We start from the raw sequence: 24,650 nt of genomic DNA, 5'->3' as shown, positions 1-24,650 counted from the left end.
ATGAAAACCCTTGTTCATCGCAACTCCCTTCAGCTTTTTCAGAAGACTATCTACAAGGTTTCTGTGTATATTCGAGAGGAATGCTGGTCAATTCACCCATCAAGTGGTTTTTGAGGTCGTTTTTGTTAGATATCTGATGGTTATAAACTTCAAGCAAGCATTCCAATCCAATACAATTGTATCACTGTGTCTTGGCGACGTCGAAGTTGACGGTTCTGCACTTTGTGCATTGACGGTGTATGTGAATGCAGACATATGATTTCCATTGGAAAATATTAATTGTTGCGTTCCTTTACGTTGACCTTACGTTGACGTCACGGAAAAGATCGTCAACCTCACGTTCACGTTAGAGATGTGCCATCCGCTCATGAGCTGTTCATTCGAATCGCTTCATCATAGTGAGCGAATTCGGATCGGCTCACAATCAAAACAACGCAGCTCATCAGCTCATTACGGAGCTGGAGAGCTGTTGAGCAGATGAGCTGCTGAGCTGTTGAGCTGATGAGCAGCTGAGCTGATGAGCAGCTGAGCTGATGAGCTGCTGAGCTGATGAGTTGAAGAGCTGCATAGCTGTGGAGCGCAAAAGCTGCAGAGAGTGTGAATTGTGAGACGCGAAAGAATTTTTCGTCACCCGCGCTTTATGATATGACGTCAGTTTGTTTTCGTGCTTCCCTCTTCGTTCTTTAGCTCTTGCAGAGATGCCAGATAGGAAAAAGGTTTTTGTTTTGAAGATATTCAATCGTTCGTTACTTCATTAAAGTTTTCTTACATCGCCAAACAAGATAATAAACATTATTATATGCGTGTAAATGCAATTGGCGATCTAACGCAAAACGTAAACGATCGGAGAGACATCTGGATTTTGTTTTTGAACTAAGAAAATGATGATAATGTAACCTAAAACTCAAAAACAAATCACGTATATTTTACTTCCGGACTTTGCAAGGTAGTTCTCACATGCAGGAATCATGCATTTTTCAACTTGTTTTTTATTGTGCTCTCGAATTTCCTTTTTTGATTCAACCATTGTCAACATTTGTACAGTTTTCACGACTGAAAGAGGTAAGAAAATAACATGGTGTATATAAAATTGCGCAGAATTAAATTTCTTTCAAACTCATCGCAATCAAATAATCTTTTATGATTATAACATAGTAATTTATGGAAAGAACTACAAACCTTCCATAAGCTCACATGGCAAAATTAAAAACCATCATCACTTTCACCGCAGCGCCGCCTAGGTGTAGATTTGTACGTTAGATCGCCAATTACTATATTATATTGTTATTCAAACATGACTGTGGAAACACATAAATTTATTTCCGCGTGCTGAATCAAACATAATTCAGAAAACCACCCGGCATAAATTCTGATGATTGATAATGGTCCTTTTGTTACCTTTGTCATCCCGAAGAATTATTTCTCGTTGCGCCTATTAGTGGATTTATTTTTATATCCTTGGATGCAAAAATAATATCTCAGTAGTTTTATCAAAAAACGTTGTCTCGGCCAATTATTCTGAAGGCATTTAATTTGGCTACTGCTGGTTCTTCTGTTTTTTAAGTTCAGCATATCCTAAGCATCTTCTATGTTGGATTTCAGCATTCAATATTTGTTGTATATTATATTATTAGAATTCATATTAGTTTTAGTTTGTGTACAATTACAAATTACATTCGTTTATTTTTCTGCTTTCCGTCTATTAAGAAAATGCACACTATAAAATGTGTATTGGTAGTAATGCAATTGTGTGGACAACTGCAAAAATCAATTGAGCTGAAGAGCTGTTCCAAATGAGCAGCTCACTTGTATGAGCTGAATGGCTCTGAGCCGCTCACCATGATGAGCTGATTTGCCCATCTCTAGTTCACGTATCATCAATATCGCCTCCGATTTACACACATTCACACACAGTCTGTGTTTGCAGCAGAAATGTGCATCAAATGTCAACGAAAGAATTATTTGATGTTATTCGCCTCATCGAAGGTTGGTATCAACATACCAACATACCAATTGTTGATACCAACCTTCGATGAGGCGTGCAGTAAGATTATCTCTCAGGTCTTGGAGTAAAATTATCTCTCAGGTCTTCATTCTGAAAACAGTTCAAGTTTCATTCATCAAGCAGATTGTTTGCATAATGTCGAAGTACAACAAAATATGTTGCCTGTTGCATATTGTGTATTGCTGCTTGCTAGTTGCTTATTGCTCCAGTGTGCGAGCCGCCTTAAACCTCACACTATCTTGGTGTATCAAAGAAGGCCTGAATCCCACAAAAACAACAATTGTTCCTTTCACCAAAAAGAAGACACTGCATCTGCAGTCTCTACATCTTGAAGGAGAGGAAACAAAATGCAGCGTTTCAGTGAAATATCTTGGCGTAATCCTAGATGCTAAACAGGACTGGAACGCACATTTAGATTCAATCTCTTACCCGTTGGATCAGCCTCAGAGATGAACAGTGATTGGATGAACCTAGGACTGATAATGACATTCATAATGTTATCTAACTTTCTCGTTAAATATGGGATGAAGGTGGTACCAGTGTTCGTAATGGTTCAATCATGTTCTATACCGATGGGTCGAAAATGGGTAGCAGAACAGATGCTGGAGTGTATCGTCCCAGAATAAAAAATTCTGTAGCTATGGGCAACTTGCCAACAGTTTTTCAGGTAGAACTAGCTGCAATAATAGAGTGTATAACCGTCTGTCTCAAAAGAAAATATGGACATGCTAACATCTGCTTATTCTCAGACAGTCAAGCGGCACTTAAAGCTCTTTATGCTTTTAAATGCTCTTCAAAAATTGTCTGGGAATACATTTACCTTGTACGGCAACTAGGTCAGATAAGTTTGGTATAACTGTACTGGATTTCTGGTCATTGCGGTATAGAGGATACAAGCAGGTGAACACGGTTCAAGCTCACCCTTCACTGGTCCAGAACCATTCAGTAGGATTTCTGATTGTGTATTGAAGAGTGAGCTGAAGAAATGGAAAGACCGGGAAGTGACGGGCAACAGGAAGGCTGTACAACTTAAACAGTCAAAAAAAAATTATCACGCCGAGTATTCAAATTACTCAACGATTGCTGAGTCTTAATGAGAAAGACTTCAGCATATTCACTGGCCTTACAACAGGACACTGTACGAATAAATATCATCTCAAAAACATAGGCTTAGTACAAGATGCTATTTGTCACTTTTGTAATGTCGAAAGCGAATCCTCGGAACATTTACTCTGCAATTGCGAAGCTCTAACAAAACGCAGACTTCAACACCTTGATAAGGATATTCTGGAGTTTAAAGAAGGTTTGGCCTGTATCGCCGATCAGGATTGTTTCATCAGACAGATTATTCCTGATTGGTACCTATCTCGCTATAGCTTCCAGTCTACTTCTTCATCAATGAACAGTAGATGAGCTTGAAGCCACGATAAATACAATACGGTAGCGCAACTTATGAGAAAGGCCTTTCAGCCATCTTGGATTTTGATGTAAACAATCTGCAATATTTTGCAATATTTTTTTTTGCTTTTTGTTTGTGGAACGAAACAAAAAAAAATCGAAATCGAAATTCATCGAATATGCTAAATCATTTACGGTTGAAGCATGAAAATGATTCCTTGGTGGTGGAGGAAACTGGGAAAAAGAATTCAGGGTCCGCCGGAGTAAAATGCGGACATGAAGAAGGTGGTCTCAGCTCCCGTTCTAAAATAGTAGTATTCAAATTCAGAGTGCCAAGGAAAATATACCATACTAGTGGTGAATGATTCTATACATATACTTCTTTAGAACTAGTAGTTATAGGGAACAATCAGAAATATTCAAACAAATCAGCTATTTCAACAACATTCGAAGAACAGATAATTTTGAACAGCAAAAATTTTATGTTGGTGCAATAAAAATGTAGGTCGGACTCGATTATATACAGACTCGATAATATGTGATTCGATTATATACAATTTTGGACTCGATTACAGTTTGGAAATTATTTTTTTTATATTTTAAGTATGACTCATTTCAAGAAGAAAGGTAACCTTTTAACGATAAGGTGGAATTTAAGTGGGTATTACATGTACCGTGGGGTAAAAATCGTCATTTTGGAAGATTTTGCTTGAGTTTTCACCAGTTATATCGTAATATCGTTATTGCAGCCAAATCAAAAAGGCAGAAGATGGGTGTCAAAGAACAAATTTTAAAGCGGTTAGAGAACTTTTATTTGATTGATAGAAATGATCTAGTCCAAATAAGTTTTCAGGATAAAATTAATAATACCACATTAAAAATTATTAACTTTCAAGTTATCCACTTCCAAAATGTTATTAAAATCCACTAATTTAGATGTTCCACTACTATATCCTGCACAAAATTTTCTCATCTTTCAAATGAAAGCAACAGAATCGTCTCCCTTAGCGTAGTTTTTAAAGTAGAGCCAGTTGGAGGCAAAAAAGTTCGAAACAAAAAAAAAAGTTCTATAACTATTTCATTGTTGAAATTCGAACATATGCGTAGAAGGATTTTTTTTCATCAAATATGATCGTCTATTACCTCCTGAGAGAACCTGGATAAATTTATTTTATGCGAGAAAGGTGTTTTCTGACTTCAAGGGGATGAATCAAAAATCAAATTCCTCTTTCATATTCAAAAAATGAAAAAAACATGCAAAAAAAAACGATCAAAAACTTTTTTTTTTGACTTGATTATATACAGTTGAAAGTAATCACAAATTGTATATAATCGAGTCCGCCCTAAATCATTTTCATGGTGTGCTCTCTTTTCTATCGTCCTCAAAAAAAATCATGAAATGGTAAAATTATCAATATACTTCTTCTTGTTCACATAAATTTGCGAAAGCCGAACATAGTAGGCATCGTTCGAATAAGCATCGTGGCAGTTTGTAGCGAGCCGCCGGCAGCTGTTTATAAACAATACCGACAGCAATTCCAATATGGCTGAAAGTGCATTTCATATGATTGTTTCACCTGGTATATATAGAGGCGCCTTGGAAAAAATTAGGCATACCACAATAGTTCAAAATAATGGATTGAAAAACAATCAAAATACATTTTGAGTGTATCAATTTTGTTGACCACACTTTTATTGATGCACTGCGTTGAATTTGACAACTCCTACGTCTTTTTTACGGACAAAAAAAAACAGCAACGTATAGTGAAAAATCGAAACCGAACATTACACTATTGCTAAGTTTTTCAGGAAATTTCCTCCCTATTGCAATATTTTCATATAAATTGAGTGCATCCTAATGCACTAAACAGACGGCATCGTGTTTCCCCCACAACCGAGGCATGAAGGCAACAACCGTTCCGATAGCCCTCTGGGCAACTGTGATGCTTTTGTTTACACAATTCACCGATGGCCGAAGACATCATCTGGAAGTTCGAGTATGAAAAAAAAACAATTGTGGAGGGATCCGCGCGGATGTGTTTGCGTAAGCAAATAATTGTATTTTTTGTTTTCAAATTTTGTGTTTTTCAGGACGACGTTCGACGATACATTCCACTGAGTACGTTCGGGTTTTACTCGGGGGGAATTTTGGACGTTAAGGTGACCGGATTCCGGGTTGATCCGGGATCGGAAGATAGACTTGTGTGTGAAATTGGAATGTGAAACACGGCGGCACTGAGTAACTGATTGTTTTGCTTTCTAGTTCGGACTCTCACTGGATAGGACCCTGTCGGATGCGATGAATCCTTACTTGGATACTCACCAGGAAAATTGTATTTTGCGCGAACCGATTGGTTCGCTGCGAAGCGGACCGATTGTGTTCTTCAGCATGGATCTTAAACATGACGTGTAAGTGCATAATGGCGATTTCAAATTTGAAAACTATCATTGCATTCTTTTCTCTCCCGTAGGGTTCACTTGAACTGTTCGAGTGAGTGGCAGAATGTTCACATATACAAGGACCGCAAGCAAATTCCGGCGCTTCGTTCGAAGCGGCAATCTTTCGCAAAGGTCAGCGACTCCAAATCAATGTATATGCAGCGCCGTAAACGGGAAGGTACTCAGTGGTACAATTTTCTAGCTCATTTACTGAGATTTTGATTCCAGCTATCGATCCATCCGGTTTGAAGTCTTCGGTGTGTCATAATTTTAATTTGTCACTGACCTGTGAGAAAGTGGATATCTACAAATACTGCAAATTCAATGTGAGTTCGGAATATCTTGATCTGTTCCAGATGCAATTTATTTGATCTTGTATCCTCCCAGTTTGCCGTGTACGTGGCCAGCAAATCCGACGAGGGTCTGTACAATCTGTACTTCCACAGCTGTCCCAACTACGACCTGAACAATCTGTACGCGCTCCAGTTCGATGTGACCATCGAGGAGAACAACAGCGGAAACTATCTGTCGGCAGGGGAAATGCCACTCCCGGCCCTCTACTTCATGATGTCACTGCTGTTCTTCCTGTCCGGACTGTTCTGGGTGTTTATTTTGAAAAAGAGCAAACATCCCGTCTTCAAAATCCACTATCTGATGGCGGTGCTTGTGTTCCTGAAGTCTCTCTCGCTGATGTTCCATGCAATCAACTATCACTTCATCGAAACCCAAGGAGAGCACGTGGAAGCGTGGGCCATTCTGTATTATATCACCCATTTGTAAGTTTGCTCTTTGAACAGTTGTGAGATGATTATGCAAAAAAATCGTTAAATTGCCTTTCCAGACTGAAGGGCGCCGTTCTGTTCATTACGATCGTTCTCATCGGCACCGGTTGGACCTTCATCAAGCACATCCTGGCGGACAAGGACAAGAAGCTCTTTATGATTGTGATCCCCCTGCAGGTGTTAGCCAATGTGGCGGAGATTATTATCGCCGAGAGCGAGGAGGGTGACAAAGAACACAGCACCTGGAGGGACATTTTCATTCTGGTTGATTTGCTGTGCTGCGGAGCGATTCTGTTCCCGGTGGTGTGGTCGATTCGACACTTGCAGGAAGCGGCCGGAACCGATGGGAAGGCGGCCATCAACTTGCGCAAGCTGAAGCTGTTCCGGCAGTTCTACATCATGATCGTGTGCTACATTTACTTCACCCGGATAATCGTCTATTTGTTGAAGGTAACTTGAAGTGATGCTTGAAGATGTCCGTTTTCTTTTCTCTTTTATAGACACCAAACATAACAGTTGGGGTGTAGAAAACACTCTTATGAGACCACACCGAATATGGTGCTAAAAAAATGGAAAGAAAGTATTGAACCGGGCCTGCATCGACTAACAGAACAGCTACCGAAGGAGTGGAAAGATGGGATTCTTTGTCTTATCTTCAAGAAAGATTCTTCAGAAAATTCTTCTCACCGAATTTAAATCCGCATATAATTCAATAACACGAAAAGAGCTATGAAGAATTGTAGAAGAAACCGGCTTTTCCGGGAAGCTGACAAGACTGATTAAGGCTACGACGGATAGAAAGCATTGCTGTGTGCGAATATCGGGTGGATTATCTAATTCGTTCAAGTCCCGCAAGGGGCTTCGCCAAGGTGATGATCTCTCTTGCCTGTTATTCAACATTACGCTAGAGGGTGTTATGAAACGAGCGGCATTTAACTTGCGTAGCACGATTTCCAATAGATCCAGTCAATTCATCTGCTTCGCTGATGACGTAGACATTATCGGCAAAACATTTGAGAAGGTAGTTGAACACTACATTATCAATGGGAGTCGTACCTTAGCAATCTGGACCGGTTGTCCTCTACGGCACGGAACGTGGACAATGGGCCTGATCACGAACGTCGTTTCACGGTGGGAACGAAATGAAGTGCATATAACCTTCGATACAAATCATTTCGTTTTCATCGTGAAGTGACGTTCGTGATCAAGCCCAATACTTGAAGAGGACCTGCGAGCACTCGGAGTCTTCGAACGACAGGTGTTGAGAACCATCTTCGACGGTGTACAGGAGGACGGTGTATGAAAGACGAACCACGAGCTCATGCAACGCACAGGTGAACCCAGTATTTAGAAAGTGATCAAAGCTGGAAGGATATGCTGATACGTGACCAATCCACGAAAAAATGTGCAGATTGAGGATGCGAGACCACTTGTTCAACATTACCAACATCAACGTCCACAGCTCCCTTCTAGCTAGTAGCAATGGTGGTAAAGAAAAATTATACGCGCAGCTCGAGATCGAAATAAATTTTCATTACTCTTCTGATCATCAACCTTACCAGACGTATATTATTCTGCTATGCAAAAGGTTGTGGGCCCAGAAGAACTGGCTCGAAGATAAGCTTTATGAAGTTTAAAAGAACTGAAGATAATTTTCTTGAAGATGATGAAACAGCTGAACAGCGAAGCGGAGCTGGAGAGCCGGCTGCTAGAATCGGATCTGGATTGCCGGCTGCTGGGAGTGGACGAAGCAACACTATACCGATCATGGAGAAGCTGAAAGGTCGAGAAAATTATTCTACTTGGTTGTTAGCGATGAAAATGACACTTATTCGCGAAGGTTCCTGGTATGCAGGTTCACCTAGAGAAGGTCAGGCCATGACCACGATTCGTTTGAGCCTGGAGATGACAAATTACAGTCTCGCCCAGGACGCAAAGAAGGCCAAAGGGGGAGATGCTGAGGAACGCTCTCCAAGACGACGGCCTGACAAGAAAAATCGCGTTGCTGAGAAAGCTAACATCGATTCGTTTGGACGAATGCGGCAGTGTGGAATCGTACGTTGACGAGCTGATGTCCACGGCGCACATGCTTGCTGTAATTGGTTTCAAACTCGACGACTCATGGCTGGCTGCGTTGTTGCTTATGGGGCTCCCTGACCACTATGAGCCTATGATAATGGGACTTGAGCCCTCGGGCTCTGCGTTGACATCAGACGCGGTGAAGACGAAAATTTTACAAGACGTGATGCTGCAGAATGAACCCAAGAACAGTGGCGGAGACGATGCATTGTACGCAAATCCGAAGGTAAAATGCCGGTGCGGTAATAACGGTTCGAAGAAGAAGGACGACACGTGCCACATTTGCAAGAAGCGTGGGCATCAGAAGCTAAATTCGCCAGAAACGTTTAGTAAAGCTTTGTGCAACGTTTTTGCGATGGACGAGGTAAGCAAAAAGAAGTGGTACTTTGATTCCGGTGCCACGCGCCACATGACTCGTATAGACGATGATTTCATTCGGCAAGAGCCAATTGCGCACGCGGTAGATACTGCGAACAACGGAAGCAAGCTGCCAGTGGCAAAGGAAATGGTCAAGTTTGAGCTAAATGAAAATCTTATTGAGGCCAAGGAAGTGCTGCAAATTCCGGAACTGGCCACTAACCTTCTTTCAATATGCAAGATTTGTGAGAAGGGACTGACGATGGTATTTAATGCTGACAGGTGCCAAGTTCGTGAGAACGACGGCAACGTGATCGCATCTAGTAGCGGCCTGTACATGCTGAACCGAAAGCATGAATAAACACTGATGATGAGTAGCACGGTCATCTGGCAGAAACGACGTCGCTTCTCTCTGTGGTAGCCGTTATGTGATGACGTTCATCGATGATACGAACCGGAAGGTTTTCCTCTTTTTCCTGGAATAGAAAAATCAAGACATTGAAGCCTATGAGTACTTCGAGTCCATGGTCGAGCGTCAAATAGAGAGGAAACTGAAAGCTCTGAGATCGGACAATGGAACCGAATATATCAATTCATTCTTCATATGCAACTTCATATGGATTAACAGCAGATGCAATTCATGAAATCGCATTCAGTCGAAGAGCCTGATTCCAGCGGCGTGTCGAAATCCAAACTGAAGCCGGAGGTGATAAAATTGTAATTTTCAACAGCGATACAAGTGACCCTGAGTACCTAGATGCGAGCCTGCGCTTTCGTCTCAATTTAGCGGATAAACTGTTGAACAATAGTAAGGGCTTAAGCGCAGCGAGCGGAAGCGCCGATTTCCTGGCAAGTATTCAGATTTTGTTACATATAGTTCGTTTTCTGACGAAGTTGTTTCCCCTCCACTCCTCACTGATGATCTGCGAGAAAACGTTGGATGATCCTCAAAGTTACGAGGAAGCATTAAACACACCAAATTGCTACCAGTGGATAGCTACCATGCATGAGGAAATAGTTGCTTTGGAGACGAAAGAAACGTGAGAGATTACCAATCTTCCGAGTGACTGAAAGTCAATCAGAAGCAGGTGGGTCTCTAAGATGAAACCAGAACCGACTGTTTACGTCCAACAATACAAGGTACGTCCGGTCCTCAAAGGATATTCGCAGCGACCCGAAATCGATTACGATGAAGTTTATTCCCCGGTGGTACGATTGGGCTTGAACATGATCTCGACGTAGAACAGATGGATGCTATCTGCCATGAGGATTTGCTGACACTTTGAAACAAGTCTATGGGCTGAGAAAGGCACGTGAACGATTTCATGTGAGGCACAAGATCAAGCATACCGATGTCGATTGGGGAGGATAGTCGGATACCAGGAAATCCGGGATACGTTTTCATGTGAATGGGAAGAGCTGTGTCGAGGAACGGCACTGAACGGCACCCGACCGTTGCGCTGTCCTCGTGCAAAGCGGAATACTTGCTTTCTCATACCTCACAGGAAGCAGTTTCGTGGCACTACTTCAGTCACAGTTTTTTCGGTTTGCGATGCGAGAACCAATCCGTCATCTGTATTTCACGGAACCAAGGATACGATCCCCGAACCATGCATCTGAACATCAGATACCACTCAATCCGAGATGTGATGGCGCAAAGAATAATCAAACTAGAATATGTGAACACGAAGCAGCATCCTGCAGATGGAAGTCCTTGACAAAATAGAAGCTTGAAAACCAAGGCGCCTAGAAGTATATACTAAGGTGGGCCAACTTGCTAAAACCACTCTTCAGCCATCTTGGAAGTCTACTGTGTTTTGTTTGTAAACAAAACACAATACGCTATTGCCGGAGCTCGCTCGTGATCAGTCTGTCTCTTTCACGCTACAAGCAAATAATTCCCCTTCTACTTTCTTCCGTACTGTTTTCATATACCGCTCCCCTAAACAACTTAGTGACGAAACGGCCTCACCTAGTACCATAGACCCGTCTTGTTGAAAACAACGAGAATCTGATTGGGTTGGAATGTTGTAATCATAGCAATCGGGTTGAAAGCAAGTTAATAAGCAACGCTTCCATTGTATACTTCCTAGCAACGCATAGCAACCTCATTTGTTCTGTTCTTCAACAATACCGGATGTAATTTTATTTTACTCTGCAAAAAAAATTAATTTTCGAACATCGAGTACTCCGAACAATACACGTACAGGAAAACAGAGCATAGAGTGAAAGAGTGTGGATCATGCACTGGTACAACTCTACGAGGAACCCAGCATTCAGAAAGCCACACAGGCTGCACGAGTGCGATAGTCAGGTACAAGAAGCAGTCCAGCGAATGTGATGGTTGGACCAGGTGGAGCAGGACTTGGTAAGAATTGGTTTAGTCCAGGGTTGGAGAACTGCAGCCATGGACTGGGTTTGTTGGCGAAACAATGTTGTGGATAATATCTAAACTCTTCTATGACGTTATGAAAAGAACATTTTCGTAATTGACTCAGTATTGTCTTAGTGCGCGTCAATGATTGACTGCAAATTTCGAATGCTTATAATTCGAGCATTTCCTCATACACTGCGTTTCAAAATTATAGAACCACTCATTTTTTCTAAATTTCCAGAGATATACAAGAAGTCGGATGAATTGAAGTAAATGGTGTAGAATATAAGACTGGTCAATTCAACGTTATTGTTGTGATCAGGCGCGAAACATTAAAAAAACTAAAATTCGAGTGTTTCATAACTATAGAACCAGATGGAAAAACTCTCACCCCTTTACAAAATTAAAATCGATTTCACATGAATTACGATAAGTTTCTAATTCGTAGGTCATCTTTAGTTCTCAATCAGTTCAAATAACCTGTTCGGGATGGTTACGACCAGAGATGCCAACCTTCCTGATTTTGCAGGATTCCCCAGACTTTAGTGGGACGTTCCCTGACGTTACCTGACAAACACTCAATTTTGCCTGATTTTTCTGAAGTGATCCTGATTTCTCTTGATTTTTGTACTTTTTACTTTATCAGAATGAATATTAACCGTAAAAAATATACTGGGATCCCTTCCACAGTTTTCCTGTTTGGATGTGAGAACTGCCATATTAGCTCTCCGATTCGCAAATGTATAATGCTTACATTACATTAAATTCTCTTGATACAAACCTTTACCTAACTCTTTTATCAATGGTGTCTATTCTGTATTTCAATCGATTCGAAATATTTCGAACGACTTGGTAAATTCCATTCCCTGTTTCGTTCGAGGTGTTTTCAAATTCGAATACCTTTCGTTCGGACTGTTTTGTTTTCGAACATCTTTCATTCGAATCAAACCAAACGTCAAACCCACTTTGTTTATGAAGGAGTGAATAATTTCCGCAGCGGATGAGCGGTGAACTGCAAAAATGTAAGCTAATTTTTAATCATTTTTTTCTTTAAATTAATTTTAACGTTCAACAGGGAAAAAAACAAAAACAAAACAACCACTAAAAATCAGTTCGAGCGGATTGTGCTGCTTCTGGAGCAAGAGCCGGACATAGCAAAGGGTTTCTCCCGAGGAAATTCCGGACCCTACTGGGATGATCTGGCGGCAGAAGTCAATAGTTTGGGACCGCCTATTCGCGATGGAAGTGGATGGAAAAAGGTATATACTAAAACGAATCCGAAACATATGTTTATAGTCTTATTTTTGCCCTGGTTTTCTGTGTAGGTTTGGGCGGACTATAAGTCCGGATTAAAGCGAAAACTCGCTCACAACAAACGGGAGCAGAGGGCGACAGGTGGAGGACCCAATAAAATTATCAATTTGTCCGAGCTGGAGGAGCAGGCAGTTCTACTAACTGGGTTACTTGCGACCGTGGAAGGAATCCCGGGTACCTCATCTCATGGAACACAGTTGGGTTCGCCTTCGGGTGAACCTCAAGCTGCAGACCAGGAAAATTTTATATATTATGGTACTTCCGACGAGTGTGACGGTATCAATAATACCATTCACTTCCAGCCCTCTCAGCCGAAAAAATCCAGACCTTCTACCACGAGGCTATTAGAGCTGCAAGTCGAGCAACAAAACAAATTTCACACCAATGTGAAATCCCTGTTAAAAAACACAAACAAGAATTTGAGTGATCTGGTTCATTATCAGCGCCAATCAGCTCGAGCGATTCTTTCCGTGGATGCCACACTCAAAGAACATCTGAGTGAACAAAAACGACATAACCACGAGATGGAGAAGATCGCGCTGGAGAAATCAATAGCGACAAATCCTTGAAACGCAGATTGCGTATATTTCAGAACATTAGAATAATGTTTCAAAATATCAGTGATCTGATTTTTTATCTTTATATTGTAACTCAAGTATAAAAAAATGAAAAAAAGTTCTAATCGTATTTTTATATCTTTCCATGGAAGAAAAATCTTACTTAATTTTTTCTTTGAAGTTTGTTTGGAATAGCATCAAAATTATATAAACTTTTTTAAAATTCACGAATTTCGCCTATAGTTTATGGAACTTCCTTAACCCCTTCACGTACAACATTGAACTTCACTCGTTGTTTCTCGATGTGAAATAATTACATAGCTTCAGGCATATGATGAGGATACCGACAACTGAAGATTATAAAATTTCCGTTATTTAAAAAAAAATTGAATGAGCTAAAAATATAAAATATAATTTGAATATTATAATTAAAATAAAAACGAACGAGTTAGTACGTAATAATAACTCCTTCGTTTTTATTTTAAACACAACATGTATTTGCTCATCATAGGGCACCCATGTTAGATACCCACACTCAGCAGAGTAGCGGAACGACTCGAAGTGCTCGTTTTGGGCCGTGCTGTTGGAAATTAAATCGTACAGCAAGGGGTTAAAACAACGCAAAAAGTATTAATAATGGTTATTTGAATACTTGGCCTGCTTACGAGAAATCGATAATGACATGTTCTCAAAGTGTTGGCAGGAATAAGAGTAAATAATTCTGCCGAAACCATAGTTAAGTAAGGAAGACACTTCCTTTTCCGGTGGTTGTTATTTATTTGAGCATTTGCAAACAAGTTAGATGAAATTTAACAGTCATAAATATTAATTTAAACAAAAGTTTATTATGTAAACAGCTGCATAACATATTATAACTACTGAGAACGACCAAATTCTAAGCATATATTGTGAAGTGCACAGCATACATTTATAATTTGAGCGCATTTAGTAGGATTGTAGTGAAGTTGTCTCGCGCCAAGGATGCATCTAAACCGATTTTTTAGTAAACCGATTGTCCGCTCGACGATAGCACGACCCAAGGCATGCCTGCGATTAAAATCGCTCTCCAAACTCCCTTCCTCCGCTGCTCTGAATGGCGTTACTAACCAAGGTTCCGATGGATAACCAGCATCACCTGAAAATATTTTATCACACAGTACATACAAGTATACTAAAATATTGTAGTTGAACATTACCTAGAATCTTAGTATTAACTTCACCATTTTGGTGAAGCTGCTCAAAGTGAGTTCTTGCAGGGCTTACACGCCATATATGAGAGTCATGATTAGATCCCTGGAAGGTAGGATCAACGAAACGAATCCTTTGCTGATCGTCACAAACCTATGTTGATAAAAAAGAGTATTTGTTCATTGATTTGTTAATTCAAATACTAATAATACTTACAATCAGAACGTTGAGACTATAAAATCCCTTTCGATTAAAAAACAAATTTCGATTCAGCTTAGGTGGAATAATTTTTACGTGGGTTCCATCCAAACACATAATAACACCCGGAATTGATGTTTTCTGATAGAAGTGTAGTTTAGCACGCCGCTGTTCGTCTTCCGTCATATTTAGGGAAATCCATTTCTTACACAGTGTCCGCTCCAGAATGTTAAGCATTTCAGTCAGCACCTTGGAAAATGTGGGCTGTGCTATGGCAATGTGATAATCTTGCCCTGCTCCATGTTGATAATTTCCTTCAGCAAAGAATCGCAAACATGCTGCGAGTTTCACCTCCGTGGATAGACCACCTTTCCTTGTGGTAAGGCAGTTCTCAATTTCCTCTAAAACGTACCGAAAAGCTTCCTTACTTAGACGAAAACTTTTGATGAATCTGAATAAGGGCAAAATTAATCAATAAGAGAAACAAACATGGGATTTTTGAGACGGATACTTACGCTTCATCAGAAAGTTTCATGAAGTCGGTTGATTTTCGGTGGTTTCGCCGATGGTAGCAAGGCATTCCAATTTCTTCTTGCTCCGCCAAAATCGGTAACAAAACGGAATCCATTGAACGAGAAAATTTTCTCACAAATTTCTCTTAGGATCAAAAATTAACTGAAATTCAACTCGCACTCGCCGCTATTTAATACGGTGTTTCTTTTTGTTTATCGGTTTTTGACAGATCGATGCATATTCGAAATTTTCTAACACTTTCGTTCGAAACGAGCAAAACGATTGGAATAGGGAATGGTAAATTCGAAAACGATCGAAATATCACTTTCGAACGAAATAGAAATCCGTCGGAATACAGAATAGGCACCAATATGTATGATCGTTGCGAATCGATTGAATAAGCTTTTCCGGAGTAAAATCCTGAATTATTTTCAATACACACAAATGTTTTTCAAAACAGTTCTGGATAATTTTATGAATCCAGAATATCTGACGAATTTGAGAAATAAGAACGAGATTAAGTTTGAGGAACAAGTAGCCGCAAAGTTATTAATGAGGGAACACGTTTCAGAGTGTAATATTACCCAATAGAAACTTCTTGAATTCAATGTCAATATAATAGTATTTTATACCACATTTTTTCGATAGATTCAAAGTAGAATCAACTTGAATGGTGAAATTATATAAAATATATCTATACTCGAACCAAACAACCAAAAAAAGTACGAGAAAAAAACATGTTTTGGGAGGTTGCCTGAAAGATGGTGGAAGATGGCAGGAGATTGTTGAATACAATAATAAGATTGTAGAATGCATAATAAAATTTAATATATCTGAATCTGCCTATGAAAGTTATGAATCTGTTTTCCCAAAAATCGGTATGAACTTTCCGGACAACTCAATATGAGCTATCCTGATTTCTTCCTGATTTTTGAAAATTATAGTTGCCCTGGTTACCCTGGTTACGACCATGCTGCGCCATGTTGTAGTGTGTATCTCGTTCTACGCAGAGGATACTGCTCGTTTAAGCTCTTCAAATGACTCATACTGCCTCCACTATTCGTCCGATCACTCCTCATAAGTTCCTGACAGGGTTTTGAGTTGGTAAACAAGCTGACCAGTCCAGAATCTGAAGTCCCTATTCATTAAACCATGCCATAACCTTCCGGATTTTATAAATTGATGCCAAATTGTCCAATTATCACATTGTTTTTGATGCAAAAACAGCAGTAAATGATTCTGAAGTACTTCGTTGCACCTCTGACTGTTCATTCGTGTTGATGGTAAGCTATCTAAACCAGGTCTTTTTGAGAAAATTTTTGGAAGATGCAATAACTTCAAAGAGAAATGTAAAATACCCTGGTCGTTTGACAATTCTTCCGTTCACATATTTTGGAAGTCTAATTCATCATGCCATTTATATTACAAATGATGGTGATGGAAAGTGCGACATGGACTTTTTTCTATGAGTGATGGAACGGATATTGGTTGTTACCCCGAGGTCGAATACCGAATAACGAAGATTTGGCCAACTTCGGAGTCAGATAGCCAAATATTCGGTAATTTTTTTGTAAATACGAAAATGAGAGCTTCATGCACACATGAAGCTGATAAAGCGTTAATTATTAGGGAGAAATAAAGAATTTTGTGAATTAAATTATTGAACGAATATAAGATTTTTCGATTAGAATAAATATCCTATTTAATAGTGCATCGAGTTTTCAAGGAATATTGTTTTGATCGTTTGAATAGATTGTGTCTCTGATAATGATTTTCTATTATAATGATGAGATTTAATGAAATAGATTCAGAACTGATCAAGTAAGAGTAAAAACTACGTATTTAAAAGTACGCGAAGAACATATATCAAATTCTTCCAAGATTTAAACACTCAGAGTGGGTATATTTACTTCACTGAAAATCAAAACTATTAAAACTGTTGTACGATAATCACAACAAAGTATTTTCTTTCTTGATGCTGATGTTTGTATTCGTTGAATCGTGATTACTGCCTATGAAAAAAATCCTTTGCCGGGGTGTAATGTCGGCCATTAAAATATTCATTTGTTGCCGAGTGTCGGTACCTGTGTACTAACCTTCAATCCCATCCGTCTGTTGCAGATAACAGTCGCGTTCCAGTACGCCTGGTTGGACGAGATGTTTAAGGAGATGGCAACGTACGTGTTCTTCGTGCTCACCGGGTACAAATTCCGGCCGGTTTCGCAAAATCCATACTTTTCGATGCACGCCAACGACGATGATGATGACGACGAAGTGGAAATGTTAGTATTGTGCTATTGTGCACTCTCGATAAATTTATCGCGCCTAATATCACCCAAACCCTTACCACACATTTCAGTCTCACCCAAAGTGGCCTCACCGAGGGCATCAGCAAGGTGACCAACCGCTCACAACCGCCAGCCACGATGGTCCACGAGTCGAACGAAGAGGAACGCGAGAATCTGATAAGCAAGCGCGAATCGTCCCATGAATATGATTAAGCTCACCCTTCTCCCAACTATTTGACTTAGAATTCAAACCAATAACTCTATTGTTACTTCATACATTATACTCGGAAAGTACTGCCCACCGGGCAATCGACTCACCGAACGAGGAAAAAGGAAACAGTTGATCGACATCGGTCGGCGGTAATTTATCTTGATTTTCAGCAAAACGGCTTCCAAGCAACATGCCTTTTCTGTGATTTTTGCAAACACATGCGTGCAATTTGTGTTTTAATGGATCTTCTTTGCAGGGCGCAGCAAATAATTAAAACAAAAAACATTATCAGTTACAAATTGATTAACATTTTTACGACCTTTCTTTTCATGGTAAGAAACTTAGACTGACTTCGTTTAATTCCTCGGTGTTTTTGATTTTCAGCGTAGCAAGCAAGCAAAGATAACAAGTAGAGTTAGTTAATGACCAAAACAAATCCAACATTTTTCGAAAACATATATGTACTCAAGATAAACAAAAAAACAACAACTTAGAAGTAGGGCTCAATGTTTGTTATCGCAACTATTTGCAAGTATATGGAGAACATACACACCAGAAACGTAACGGTCGAGGGCATAAAACTCCTTCGACAGTGGAACAAATCGAGCTGCAGCTCTACGCGTGTCAGAGACAAGTTTTCAGACTGTGCAAGTTGGTGATAACATGTAATATATGCGACACTCTGCTATTAATTAATAAACAATTGTTTCGATTTCTAAGATCTTTGGTTTGAAGAAATGTTCGTTCAAAAAAAAGCGAGGTGTGGAAAACGCCCAAAGGAAGCAACGATTATTCATCGTCAATACGTCACTGGTACCCCAACAGATCGAACCTTCCGTTTGATTATGGAAAATAATTTCATTGAAATATCAGTGTCATTATATACATTCTGTCAAATATATAACAAGAATTTGTATTTTTAAATCTTCCCGTTTTTGTTTTTTTAAAGTTGGTACTGCTGTCAGTGGTCTTAATGTCAATTTTGAGAGCAATCTGTCATTTGGTTTGTGTACAGAGTAATTCTGAACAAGTTTTTTCTTTTTACTCGGCGATTTTTTATATGGAAAATTCTATTGATCAAAGGTACAAAAAATGTACACTTCTCGCTCCTCTAACTATTCCTCTCTCATTATTCCATCCTCACTAGTCAAATACAAGCGTTGGGATAAGGTTAACCGAAGTAATACTTAAGTGAAAAAGACATTGAAAGAAGGTTGAGAAAAGATGAACGATTTGCCATGTCATGGATGACCATCATCCTCTTCAACTGATGGAAACATCGGCAAAATAAAAGACGGGTGGGTAATGTCGGGGACATAACCGGATTGACGTAGGACTATAGAGAGGGGACAGCTTTTGTTAAATATATATTTTAAATATATTGTTTTATTTTCTTCTCCTACGTGAATACCTATCTATCTACCTGAAAAATGGATTAGTTTACTGTTTACTCTTTATGAACATGTTGAGGGTTCTAAAATGAACCTTTGGTGTTGTGTTTTTGCTTTTTTTTACAAACTTTCTCAATTTTTTCTCACTATCTCATAGTTGATGCTTGATTTTTTCTGAAGGCTTTGTACTTATTAAATGTTCAACGCCGGGCATCTTTTGGCGCCACTAGCTGAAATTAGATGTTGCCACCGAACCGAATGTGCTCTGTTCTGTAGGCGGGTTTTCTTATTTTCGTGAGCAGCTTTGCAAGCCAACTCGAGCACTCCGGCGGCCGAAGTCTATAACCGCTGTTAGGTATACTGGTGCTCCGGTACCAATCCGTTCGGCCTAGTTACCCTTGCGGAGCAATCAGTGAATGCGACTAACAGGGAACTGCAGGCCTGCACGGTTCGAGTGGGACTTTGCCTTTCCCTCAACTTGTCCTCCTTTGCCGCGTCCACACGTCCACGTTGCTGCTTGTGTTGCTTTGTTGATGTGATGCGATGCGATGTGAAACGATGTCGTACAACCATTGTGATTTACGGTTTGAAAGAGAATGATATGTTTTTCAGCGGATGCGCGCGTTTTGTACATTAGCGGTACACGCTCACAGGATAGAGACAAATCGGCAGACTCAGCCAAAGGGGCGAGTCCAACGAAATGAACGAATGAGCGTTAAAAGACAGCGATGGCAAAAAAATACATTCATTACGATTTGTTCGCTCGTTGGATTCACATGCAGAGTAAAAAGGGTCCTTTTCAGGATTACAAAATTGTCTTTGACCTAAAGAGTTTATTGTTTTGTTATCACTCGATATCCCCATCTTGTTCGGCTAAACCTTCCTGTTTAGCGATTTGTTGCCACTCGCCACAGATTTCACAATTGGAAAATTTCTTCCCATCCAGCTTTGTGACATGTTGTACAGTAAATTACATTCAATGCGACGTGCCGAAGCGCCACTCAGTGTCGCATTGGAGGCGATTTTAACCTGTAATTGAACATTTGCGATGACAGTGGTACAGTGTCGACTTTCAATGTGGGGTCATAATTTAGATCTCTATGTTTACAAAAATGTCCAACTAAATAAGTCGCATTACATGTCCGTAAAATTAGCTAAATGTCGAACTAATTGTAAATTACTGTACTTTCAATCTGGAAACAATTTAAGAATTGGTGAAAATTGAATAATCAGGAAAGTCTCCAACTATCAATAAGCTCAGAACAACTGCCAAATTCACATACTCATCAGATCCTGGCAAACAAATTATGAAAAAATCAATTTATGTTTTATTATTATTTTGGATAATATTTTAGAATACATTGAACTGTATTTCGTAAACTCTTTTTTGAAAGGTTTAATGGCCCTGATAAGCGCCGTGTTTTGTGGAATGGTTCCAATTTAGAAAACTTAGTACTCGTGGTTTTGAAAAAAACCATTTCGAACGCCCTCGATGCCGCCTTGTTCTGGATTTGCCACCAAAGCAGATTGTATAAAGAACAAACTTTTTTCTTCTGCTACCTGCTGCCGTTTTGCGATTGCGTTTGCCACTCGCTGCAACTGCCTGTTGTCTTGATGTCCACCGAACCAAATGTGTTCTGTTCCGAATGCGGGTTTTCTTATCGTCGCGAGCAGCTTTGCCAGCTAACTCGATCACTTCGGCGGCCGAAACTATATAACGCCGGCTAGGTGGACTGGTGCACTGGTACTAACGCGTTCGGCCTAGCTACCCTTGTGGGGAACTCCAGATCAACACGGTTCGAGCGGGATTTTGCCTTTCCTTTCACTTTTCCTCCTTTACCATGTCTAGACATGGCTGCTTGGGTTGGTTTGTTGATGTGTTGTGATGCGAACCGATGTGGTGTACGGTTTGGATGAGAATGATCGTTACGGCAGCGGAGCGGGGATTTTTAAGCTGACTGGCTGGCTCGAGAATTACGCATGTGTGAGACTGCGACCAATGTTTCGTTAATTGTTTTCTTTTTCCTTTCCAATCGTGCTTCATTCTCTTTCGCTGCTGCTCTGGTTGCCCGTTTTGGTCGGTACGATTTGAGGAGCACAAAATGGACCAATCAAAAATGGGCACATAGTGCATTTGGGCAATGCTTGATATTTTACAATTATTCAATTATTTATCTCAAGAAAAATGAAATGTTATTCGTTATGATAGATGCGTAGATATATTTCCTATCAACTGATGCAAAAACCTTTGCGAACTATTGAGAAATGCTCGAGTTATAAGCGTTCCAAATCTTGCATTTTTTCTACTTGTTCAGTGCCTAGATTTCCATTTCACCCCCTATATCTTCCGGTTAGACGTAGTCCTACGTCAAAATATCTCGGTAGTTCTATCAAAAAACGTTGTCTCGGCCAATATTTCTGAAGGCATTTCATTTGGCTACTGCTGGTTCTTCTGTTGTTTAAGTTCAGCATATCCTAAGCATCTTCTATGTTGGATTTCAACATTCAATATTTGTTTTAATATAATATATATTATAAGAATTCATATTAGTTTTAGTTTGTGTACAATTACAAATCAAATTCGTTTATTTTTTTACTTTCCGTATATTAAGAAAATGTACACTATAAAAAATGTCCCATAATAGTTACGTTTCATAGACAATTGTGTGGACAACCGCAAAATTCAACTGAGCTGAAGAGCTGTTCCAAATGAGCTGCTCACTTGTATGAGCTGAATGGCTCTGAGCCGCTCACCATGATGAGCTGTTTTGCCCATCTCTACTTTGGACCCAGGGACAAAGACATCAATTGAATATAGGCTACCTAAAATCAAAATCAATATGCCGTCATTTGTTTACCAACATATCATTTGCGAGGATTGAAATCGTTTGAATCACGGAGATAGTAAAAATAAAGAAAAATGCGCTGCTTTATTTCTAACTGCATGGGCGATTTTCATATTTCTGTTTCACATGGAGGTGTTCGCATATAACATGGAGTTTAAAGTTAGCCACTATTCGACTATATAACCGGACCGAGTTGTAAACAACAGTAATTGACAGAACCAAAATGTCAGTGAACGGCAGCAATATTGGGCACACTGGCAATATGAGGGATTTGACGTTTTGGTCATACCCCTGTTTGGACCCTCTACTCTGGTTTTCCCAGCCGTATGGCACGATTATCGCTACCTCACTCTATCTACCGGCCCCACCCATCTCACTATCCCTCTGCTGAAAAAGTTCATCATCGACATCACGATATGTCAGATAATGGTAAATTGGTAATTCGCGATGGTGTCGACGTATGGTGGCGACTTCAAATTAGGGCCATAATTTGTGTCCCAAACTCGTTAGTGTAATCTCTATCAGATTAGAAGACACGAAGCCGATTTTTAAATTCTAAAATTTGAATGAAAATTTTCACATCATGTTATTTAATTACTTGAAACGGTTATTTCTGACTTTCATTCAACCATATGGCTATGCAATTCCAAAATTGTTGCTGAATTTTTTAATTATAATATAAAATTGTCTTCATAAACAATTTTCGTATGAGACTTTTTCACCAACTGCAAACAAAAATGTTTTTAATTCAAATAAAATACGAATTTGATATGGAAAAGCTAATTTTCATACATAATTTTAATTTTGAGAACGTTCATTCCGACTGAAAATCAGCTATTCGTTGACGCTCCCCTAAACTAGTAAACGAAGCACAATGCCGCCAACGCGGATCGCTGTTTTGAAGAAAATAAATACTTTTGACGTTTGAGATGTTGACACCAAAAACATGGCGGGTGTCATACAGCTGGGTTTTCCATAGTTTCACGTTCCTTTTCGGATATGCTACTATAGAGATCCGTTATACACATGCGGAGTTGTAATCACTATGAGATTAAAAGGCACGAAACCAGTTTCAAAATGTTAAAATTCCAATGAAAATTTCCACATTATGCTATTGACGAATTTACGTTGGATTTACAACCAGATGGCGCAGCGAGTAAAATGAGGATGTTTTGTTTTTTTGGTATGAAATTCGTTGAAATTTTCTAGAAAAATCAGAATTTATCTTCAAATTTCCCGGTATCATGTATTCTTTCCACGCTGAAAATGTTAGAAAATCATCATTTTACAATGTGCTATGTACATTACGAGGAATGGCTTATTATAAGTATTGTAACTTGATTTTTTTTCAACTGAGTAAACGATGAATAGGGCAGGGCGTTTGGCGCTAAAAATACTGCAAATTCTTCTCGTATCGGCCCCTACATAATCAATGATATCAGCCAATTTGATGTGATATCGATCAATAACCGGTATGCATCATCAAACATAAAATTTTCGAAGATTATCTATGACTTTGGTCAAATCGCGTGTTGAAACCATCGTAAATATACAAAACTCCAGCTTTCTTACCATATACTGACGACATTCAATGGCTGAAATGAATCTAAATTTAAATAAAATGAATAATCACCACCGAATCTTGCTTTTCAGTGCGTAAAATAAACAAACACTCTCTCTTTTGTGGTTCTGAGCTCTTTTTTTTCTTAGATGGCCCACCTCATACCCATACACATCTTTCGAAGTGTGGAAGGTTTACGAGCAGATATCTTTCGATAATTTTTTTTTCAATTCTGAGAGATTCCTTTTTATCTTGCTTCACTTCCGTGTATTCCATCTTTGTCTCTCAATCCAATACTCGTTGTGATACAAACACTTTGCATATATTTTTGAATTCCCTTAAATTATTCGCCCGTTTTGCGGCTTCTGGAGGCTGGTTAAATAAATGGTAACCCTTGTAAAATAAAGAATTTTGTGTGCACGTCTTTTTAAAATTCTGCAATCTAAGATCTCCTGCTTGTCTTGTTTCGTAACGATGTACATCTCTTCCATACACTACCGTACATCTCAAGTATTGTGGAGCCATTCCTATCGTCACACGGTATACAAAAACTAATGCGTTAAACTCGATTCGTTGTCGAATAGACATCCATTGCAGACAGTTTAACATTCTTATCCTTGGTGTCAGCCGATCACAACATAAAATTAAACGCATCACCTTATTCTGGAGGATCTGCATGCTTCTCCTTTGTTGTTTCGTAGCGAGGAACAGAATGGAAGCACAATAATCAAAGTGAGGAGCGATTATTGATTTGTAGACCATAATTTTCGCATCTGTTGTCAGGAAACGATTGACTCTGCACAGTACACCAAACTTTTGGGCGGCCTTACGTATTGTATAGTTAATGTGCTCGTTAAAATTCAATTTTCCGTCCAACATAACTCCGAGATACTTCATTGACTCTACTCTCTTAATTTCCTCACCGTCAATTTGAATTGTTCTATCTATATTAGTACTCAACCGTGTAGGAACAACCATGAATTTTGTCTTGGTAACGTTCAGCTTAAGCCTCCTCCATTTTAACCACTCCGAAAACATGTTCAGCTCATGATTCATTTTATTGAAGCACTCGTCGAAACTGTCTGCAACGACAAACAGTACTGTATCGTCGGCAAAGAGATTGATTTCAGCTTCTTGCAGGATCAATTT

General features: G+C 39.5%; 2 protein-coding genes and 1 long non-coding RNA gene across 4 annotated transcripts; 2 read left to right on the top strand and 1 right to left on the bottom strand.

The window, feature by feature from the left end:
* Positions 1 to 5,104: 5,104 nt before the first annotated feature.
* LOC129761270 (protein GPR107) lies at positions 5,105 to 18,139 on the top strand. Its single transcript, XM_055758983.1, has 9 exons — positions 5,105 to 5,400; positions 5,495 to 5,605; positions 5,667 to 5,812; positions 5,875 to 6,020; positions 6,071 to 6,168; positions 6,230 to 6,618; positions 6,684 to 7,074; positions 17,326 to 17,486; positions 17,564 to 18,139. Exons 1-9 carry the CDS (start codon positions 5,305 to 5,307, stop codon positions 17,703 to 17,705), a joined length of 1,680 nt encoding a protein of 559 aa, XP_055614958.1. The 5' UTR covers positions 5,105 to 5,304; the 3' UTR covers positions 17,706 to 18,139.
* Positions 9,076 to 13,721, top strand: LOC129761271 (uncharacterized). 2 transcript variants are annotated; one of them, XM_055758985.1, is made up of 4 exons: positions 9,076 to 10,148; positions 10,201 to 12,456; positions 12,510 to 12,693; positions 12,760 to 13,721. In XM_055758985.1, coding segments are annotated over exons 2-4 (744 nt in total). In that variant the 5' UTR covers positions 9,076 to 10,148; positions 10,201 to 12,454; the 3' UTR covers positions 13,318 to 13,721. The 2 variants fall into 2 exon arrangements, with proteins under 2 accessions (XP_055614960.1, XP_055614959.1); XM_055758984.1 differs by having other exon boundaries at positions 9,076 to 12,456.
* LOC129761272 (uncharacterized) lies at positions 13,799 to 14,737 on the bottom strand. Its single transcript, XR_008740439.1, has 3 exons — positions 14,710 to 14,737; positions 14,502 to 14,646; positions 13,799 to 14,440 (listed from the first exon to the last, which is right to left on the bottom strand). It is a non-coding gene; the product is annotated as an uncharacterized LOC129761272 (long non-coding RNA).
* Positions 18,140 to 24,650: the final 6,511 nt, after the last annotated feature.

The sequence above is a fragment of the Toxorhynchites rutilus genome, chromosome 1 (genome assembly GCF_029784135.1).
Source record: "Toxorhynchites rutilus septentrionalis strain SRP chromosome 1, ASM2978413v1, whole genome shotgun sequence".
Classification (NCBI taxonomy): Eukaryota; Metazoa; Arthropoda; class Insecta; order Diptera; family Culicidae; genus Toxorhynchites; species Toxorhynchites rutilus.
This window is presented reverse-complemented; position numbering and strand designations above follow the sequence as displayed.

What these genes read in the sequence shown, in the direction of transcription:
- LOC129761270 (XM_055758983.1), top strand. Translation starts at nt 5,305, where the DNA reads ATGAAGGCAACAACCGTTCCGATAGCCCTCTGGGCAACTGTGATGCTT. An exon ending in CGGGATCGGAAGATAGACTT is followed by an intron (nt 5,606 to 5,666) that starts GTGTGTGAAATT and finishes TTTGCTTTCTAG; the next exon opens with TTCGGACTCTCACTGGATAG. An exon ending in ATGGATCTTAAACATGACGT is followed by an intron (nt 5,813 to 5,874) that starts GTAAGTGCATAA and finishes TCTCTCCCGTAG; the next exon opens with GGTTCACTTGAACTGTTCGA.
- LOC129761271 (XM_055758985.1), top strand. An exon ending in ATGGAAGTGGATGGAAAAAG is followed by an intron (nt 12,694 to 12,759) that starts GTATATACTAAA and finishes TTTTCTGTGTAG; the next exon opens with GTTTGGGCGGACTATAAGTC.